At 35.6% G+C, this 7,159-nt stretch overlaps 1 protein-coding gene across 1 annotated transcript; it reads left to right on the forward strand.

The window, feature by feature from the left end:
- The first annotated feature begins 393 nt into the window (after positions 1 to 393).
- On the forward strand, positions 394 to 2,786 carry esm1 (endothelial cell-specific molecule 1). Its single transcript, XM_035760312.2, has 3 exons — positions 394 to 921; positions 1,592 to 1,741; positions 2,067 to 2,786. Exons 1-3 carry the CDS (start codon positions 615 to 617, stop codon positions 2,147 to 2,149), a joined length of 540 nt encoding a protein of 179 aa, XP_035616205.1. The 5' UTR covers positions 394 to 614; the 3' UTR covers positions 2,150 to 2,786.
- The last annotated feature ends 4,373 nt before the right edge of the window (positions 2,787 to 7,159 follow it).

Genomic DNA, 7,159 nt, shown 5'->3' on the forward strand with positions numbered 1-7,159 from the left:
CAGACAGACAGACAGACAGACAGACAGACAGACAGACAGACAGACAGACAGACAGACAGACAGACAGACAGACAGAAGGACAGAAAAAGAGAGAGGGAGAAGTGTGTGTGTGTGTGTGTGTGTGTGTGTGTGTGTGTGTGTGTGTGTGTGTGTGTGTGTGTGTGTGTGTGTGTGTGTGTGTGTGTGTGTGTGTGTGTGTGTGTGTGTGTGTGTGTGTGTGTGTGTGTGTTAGATTGACTGTCTGTCTCCTTGGGGTCAAGTAAGGGACCAGGAACTTTGGGGGGTCAAAGGGGCATCTTACTGTCTCCTCTACACAAACAAACTATGACATCAGTTTGTACAGACTTCAATTCCTGGATGGCAGTTTAGTGTAATTCCCACTTCCATGCCGGATTTCTAAAACAGGGGGACAGGCTGGCAACTAGACGAGATGACAACACCGGATTGAGGAAATTGACGAGGGCAAACCATGTGGGGAAAAAACAAACTTGTTTTTAAGCCGATATAACCATGCAACCTCGTGTATTAAGCCACTCCATCCAAGCAGCGACGTCGTCAGGCCAGAACAGCTCTTCTGAACATCCAAGGCGCCCCGTGCTAAATCTTATCCAAAGATGTATTTTCTCCTTTTCACAGTCTTCTCCATATTCATAGTGCGTAATGTTGAGGCTTGGGGAGCAAGTGTCAAGTACGCGGTGAACTGCCCGGAGCGGTGCAATGTGGATCTGTGCGGCTTGACGCAGCGCTGCAGACGGACAGTGCTGGATGACTGCGGTTGTTGCCAGGTCTGTGCGGCAGACAGAGGGGAACACTGCTATCGCACTGTGTCTGGGATGCACGGAGTCAAGTGCGGACCGGGATTATTCTGCGAGTTCTACAAAGATGAGGACGACTATGGAGATGAATATGGCATCTGCAAAGGTAGGCTAATATTCACCATGACACATCAAATGCGCAATTGCGCATCATAAATTGTGTGATTAATCTGTACATAGTCCATACATATGCCATAACAGGCTAGATACATGTGATATCTATTTATATTGTGTTACATATTGACTATTACGTCTGTTTATTTCTTCCCAAAACGATTCCAAGGAACCCTGGAAGCTTCATTTCGTTCACGCTTAGCCTGACTGTTTCATTGCTGTTTTTCCAAAGGGATCTATAGTTTATGTGTTCATAGCATTCCTAAAAGTGACCGTAATGAAAACGACGCCTACTATGACACGCTTCATGTAGAATATGAGTATTTACATCAAGCTGTGCTTAGCTTTCACTGTGGCCTTTTTTGGATGCAAACTTTTTCGAATTTGGAATGTTTACTATTTCTGCTCATGCTGACAGTGGTGAAGAGAACTGTAATCTGTAGTCTTACATCACTATAATGCAGATCTGATAAAGAGCAAAGGATCATGGACCTATAGAACAGAACAGAATAGAATAGAAAATACATCTATGTGGCCCGTTGGCATCACCACTCTGTAATTTGTTTGTCTCATGGATGATCATTTAATTGCCTACTGTAAGTACATATCATGTTCATCTCCTGCAAGTGCAATAACATTGAATGGTATTCCCTTCCTTACAGATTGCATGTATGGAACCTATGGGATAGGGTGTGGTAAATCATGCCATTGCAAAGCTGGAGGTATCTGTGACAGAGAGACAGGAGCCTGCCTCACCTTCAAATTCTTCACCAAAATCGCCAGCAAGCTGAAGACACAGCACCCCAATGCAGGTAAGAGATTGAGAAAATCCTTCAATGTGAGAGACACCCTGTGGGACACAGATTCTGGACTATGAAGCACTTCCAGTGCAGATTATCCAGTGCTTTTAAATCCGGGTTGAAAGGTCACGTCTTTGTCTGAGAAACTGTAGAACTAAAACAGCAAATTCATTTGAGCATGTTTTGGATACACAATGTGGAGTAGCACTAAAGCAACGACACAATTAAAAGCAACCCAGTTAATTAAAGAAGCGCAGCGTGTGTATCTCTGTGAAGTATTTGCAGTTGTCATATCACATTAAATAGATATTGACCTGGTGAAATTTCTAATTTTCAGGAGGTGAGATTGGTTCAGGAGATGACAGCACCAGTCTGAATGGGGAACGATCCACTGCTCCAAAGTGGTTAACACCTCGCTGACACTCATTATCAAGACTTAGTTTATTCTGTGTAAATGTAGAAAGCATAGTAGTAAATTAAATGATTGAAGGATATATTTTATTATGTATTATTAAGAAAACACATTTTCTACAAGATGATTGAATGTTTTGAGCATCTCGGTTGTGGTGTTTCTATTCTGTACCAGTGCCTCATCATGTCATAAGAGTTGTGTTGTTCCAAACTAAGGGAGGTCAAATGTACCAAAGTTCAAATATATGTTTATTCTACTTTTATACAAAGTATGAATATATCTAGAATGCCTATGATGAGCTAACATTATAGCAATGCTGCATTCACTTCTACATAATTGAGATCATTTGGTTCAATCAAGTGATGTGAAAATGTTGTGCTGATATGATATGACCCCCCCCAGGGATATAAAATAATAAATAATATATTGTCTCATCCTTTTCTTCTAGAAGTATCTACTGTGATCTGCGCTTTTTAATTGTTTGTTTGTTTGATTGAATGATTGTTCTTTACTGAGAATCTCTTATTTTTCTTTCACCTGTGACCACATGGATCAATATATATTATATATTATATATTATATATATATGTCATATCACCTGCCAATGTACAGTATGGTCTTACAAATAAACCAAAGTTGACCTGGAAAAAATCCGTTTGAAGCCCTGTGTTTAGTCATTGCGTTTTATTTCCCTCCTATGTTATTAAAGATGTCAGCCTACATAAAGAGAAATATACATTTAGCAGACACTCTTATCCAGAGCGTCTTACAAGAGCAATTAGGGTTAAGTACCTTGCTCAAGGGCACATGGTCGGCTTGGGAGGTTCGATTCGGCGACCTTTCGGGTACCGGCTCAACGTTTTTAACCGCGAGGCTACCTTTTCTAGAAAAACCAGGAGGACATGAAATGAATCTGCAAAGCTATGACTTATCTGAATACATTATTATATTGATATCACGAGGCGTTCGGTGCCTGACAATGGAAGCTGCAAAACTGCAGTTGTCACACTACTTTCTGACAAATGCTAAAGATTTGGCCCAAATGGATAACATGAAGTGTATGTTCATAATGTATAGAAACTTTTGTGGTTATACGGCACATCCTTTAAAAAAAAAATGTAGATTCTGGGGCTAATGAAATTTACTTGGGAAAAAAAACCCAGAAAGGGTTGAAAAGTCTCCCAATTACCAACTTTATTGACACCGTTTGGTCATAACTTATAGCCAAGTTAAAAGCCTATTATTGTCTCTCAATTGAATGACTTTGGAACTCTTGGACCTCCATTGAGTGGCCTATGTCCACCCTGACTCTGAAAATACCCCAGTCAGGGTTAAAAATAGCCTGTTATTAGCCTAGCCCTCACCTCCGAGAATCAGCACGGTACACAACACAACTGTTTTCCAGCATCAGGCTTGTTTGTTTCCTATTCCTGGGCTTCCTGACACCTGTGAAAATGGTCCTTCTTCCTGTTGTTGTTGTGCCTGCCCAGGAATTTAAAAGGCTTGGAATTTGTCAAGTGACACACGTCACTGGTGTGACTGTCGGACCGTCATCCCGGCAGAGCTGGAGACACCGTGCTTCCTCCCTGGCTGCTTGAGTTTATCTGAATTCTTTCCTGAAACAACTTCAAGTCAACACCTAAACACAAACAAGTTCTCACACTCACAGGGAGCAAAGACATGTTGCACGGCAGTGTCTGCAATAACCGTATTGGAATGTTGTGAGAAGGCACATCATAGGATAGAATAGGATAGGATAGAATATGATAGAATAGGATAGAATAGGATAGAATAGAATAGAATAGGATATGATATAATAGGATAGAATAGGATAGGATATAATAGGATAGGATATAATATGATAGAATAGAATTTGATAGGATAGAATAGGATAGGATAGAATTTGATATGATAGAATAGGATAGGATATAATATGATAGGATATAATATGATAGAATAGAATTTGATAGGATAGAATAGGATAGGATAGAATAAAATAGAATAAAATAGAATAGAATAGGATAGGATATGATAGAATAGGATAGGATAGGATATGATATAATAGGATAAAATAGAATAGAATAGGATAGGATAAAATAGAATAAAATAGAATAGGATAGGATAGGATAGGATAGGATAGGATAAAATAGAATAAAATAGAATAGGATAGGATAGAATAGGATAGGATATAATAGGATAGGATAGGATAGGATAGGATAGGATAGAATATAATATAATAGAATAGAATATAATAGGATAGAATAGGATAGGATATAATAGGATAGAATAGAATAGAATATAATAGGATAGAATATAATAGGATAGAATAGGATAGGATATAATAGGATAGAATAGGATAGGATATAATATGATAGAATAGAATTTGATAGGATAGAATAGGATAGGATATAATAGGATAGGATATAATATGATAGAATAGAATTTGATAGGATAGAATAGGATAGGATAGAATTTGATAGGATAGAATAGGATAGGATATAATATGATAGGATATAATATGATAGAATAGAATTTGATAGGATAGAATAGGATAGGATAGAATATGATAGAATAGGATAGGATATAATATGATATAATAGAATTTGATAGGATAGAATAGGATAGGATATAATAGGATAGGATAGAATAAAATAGAATAAAATAGAATAGAATAGGATAGGATATGATAGAATAGGATAGGATAGGATATGATATAATAGGATAAAATAGAATAGAATAGGATAGGATAAAATAGAATAAAATAGAATAGGATAGGATAGGATAGGATAGGATAGGATAAAATAGAATAAAATAGAATAGGATAGGATAGAATAGGATAGGATATAATAGGATAGGATAGGATAGGATAGAATATAATATAATAGAATAGAATATAATAGGATAGAATAGGATAGGATATAATAGGATAGAATAGAATATAATATAATAGGATAGAATATAATAGGATAGAATAGGATAGGATATAATAGGATAGAATAGGATAGGATATAATATGATAGAATAGAATTTGATAGGATAGAATAGGATAGGGTAGGATATGATATAATAGGATAGAATAGAATAGGATATAATAGGATAGGATATAATATGATAGGATATAATATGATAGAATAGAATTTGATAGGATAGAATAGGATAGGATAGAATATGATATAATAGGATAGAATAGAATAGAATAGGATATGATATAATAGGATAGGATATAATAGGATAGGATATAATAGGATAGAATATAATTTGATAGGATAGAATATGATACAATAGAATTTGATAGAATAGGATAGGATAGGATAGGATATGATAGGATAGGATAGAATAAAATAGAATAAAATAGAATAGGATAGGATAGGATAGAATAGGATATGATAGAATAGAATAGAATAGAATATAATAGAATAGGATAGGATAGGATAGAATAGAATATAATAGAATAGGATATAATAGGATAGGATAGGATAGAATTGATGGAATTGATGTAAAATATATCACTAGCCACTTTAAACAATGCTACTTAATATAATATTTACATACCCAACATTACTCATCTCATATGTATATGTATATACTGTACTCTATATCATCTACTGCATCTTGTTTACATACCCTACATTATTCATCTCATATGTATATGTATATACTGTACTCTATATCATCTACTGCATCTTTATGTAATACATGTATCACTAGCCACTTTAAACTATGCCACTTTGTTTACATACCCTACATTACTCATCTCATATGTATATGTATATGTATATACTGTACTCAATACCATCTACTGCATCTTGCCTATGCTGTTCTGTTCCATCACTCATTCATATATCTTTATGTACACATTCTTTATCCCTTTACACTTGTGTGTATAAGGTAGTCGTTTTGGAATTGTTAGGTTAGATTACTCGTTGGTTATTACTGCATTGTCGGAACTAGAAGCACAAGCATTTCGCTACACTCGCATTAACATCTGCTAACCATGTGTATGTGACAAATACATTTGATTTGATTTGGATAGGCTAGAATAGAATAGGATAGGATAGAATATAATAGAATAGGATAGAATGGAATAGAATAGAATAGAATGGGATAGAATATGGTAGAATAGAATAGGATAGAATAGAATAGGGGTAGGATAAGATAGGATAGGATAGAATAGAATATGATATGATATGATAGAATAGAACGAATAGGATAGAATAGAATAGAAAGAATAGGATAGAATAGAATAGAAAGAATAGGATAGAATAAAATAGAAAGAATAGGATAGAATAGAATAGGATAGAATAGAATAGGATAGAATAGGGTAGAATAGAATAGGATAGAATAGAATAGGATAGAATAGAATAGGATAGAATAGGGTAGAATAGAATAGGATAGAATAGAATAGAATAGGATAGGGATAGAATAGAATAGGATAGAATGGGGTAGAATAGAATAGGATAGAATAGAATAGGATAGGGGTAGGACAGGATAGGATAGGATAGAATAGAATATATTAGAATGTGATAGGATATGATAGAATAGCATAGAATAGAATAGAAAGAATAGGATAGAATATTATATTATTCTATTATACAATGTACTTCTGTTCAGATGGAAGGCATTTTCTTTTCGTCCTATTTCCGGTTTTTAAAATTTTTCCATGGTGTGCCCTGCTGAATGTGTTATTCTTACCATCAACAATTCCATGGAAGGATGACTGGACAGTCTCTTATAAACCCTCAGCAGCAGCAGTCACATAGGCTACAGTAAGGCAGTAAGGCTAACATAGAGTCCTTTGGTTATGAATAAAGGTATCTGAACCCATCATGTACTTCAAGGACATCATTCCAGTCAATGCATCTCTGTTTTTGCTATTGGAGGGCACACACCATACACGTTTGTTGAAGGGTGTGACTCGTGTGACATCTAATTATCACCAGTTTCTTTCAGTAGACAAAATTAATACTGAATTTGTATATGTATAGAAACAGCATGAAGCGTGTCAAGATGGCAGAGTA

This window comes from Oncorhynchus keta, chromosome 12 (assembly GCF_023373465.1).
Source record: "Oncorhynchus keta strain PuntledgeMale-10-30-2019 chromosome 12, Oket_V2, whole genome shotgun sequence".
Classification (NCBI taxonomy): domain Eukaryota; kingdom Metazoa; phylum Chordata; class Actinopteri; order Salmoniformes; family Salmonidae; genus Oncorhynchus; species Oncorhynchus keta.

Bases quoted from the DNA above. Each gene is read 5' to 3' on its own strand.
- esm1 (XM_035760312.2), top strand. From the start codon at position 615: ATGTATTTTCTCCTTTTCACAGTCTTCTCCATATTCATAGTGCGTAAT. The intron at 922-1,591 runs GTAGGCTAATAT...CCTTCCTTACAG, and splicing joins TGAATATGGCATCTGCAAAG to ATTGCATGTATGGAACCTAT. The intron at 1,742-2,066 runs GTAAGAGATTGA...TCTAATTTTCAG, and splicing joins GACACAGCACCCCAATGCAG to GAGGTGAGATTGGTTCAGGA.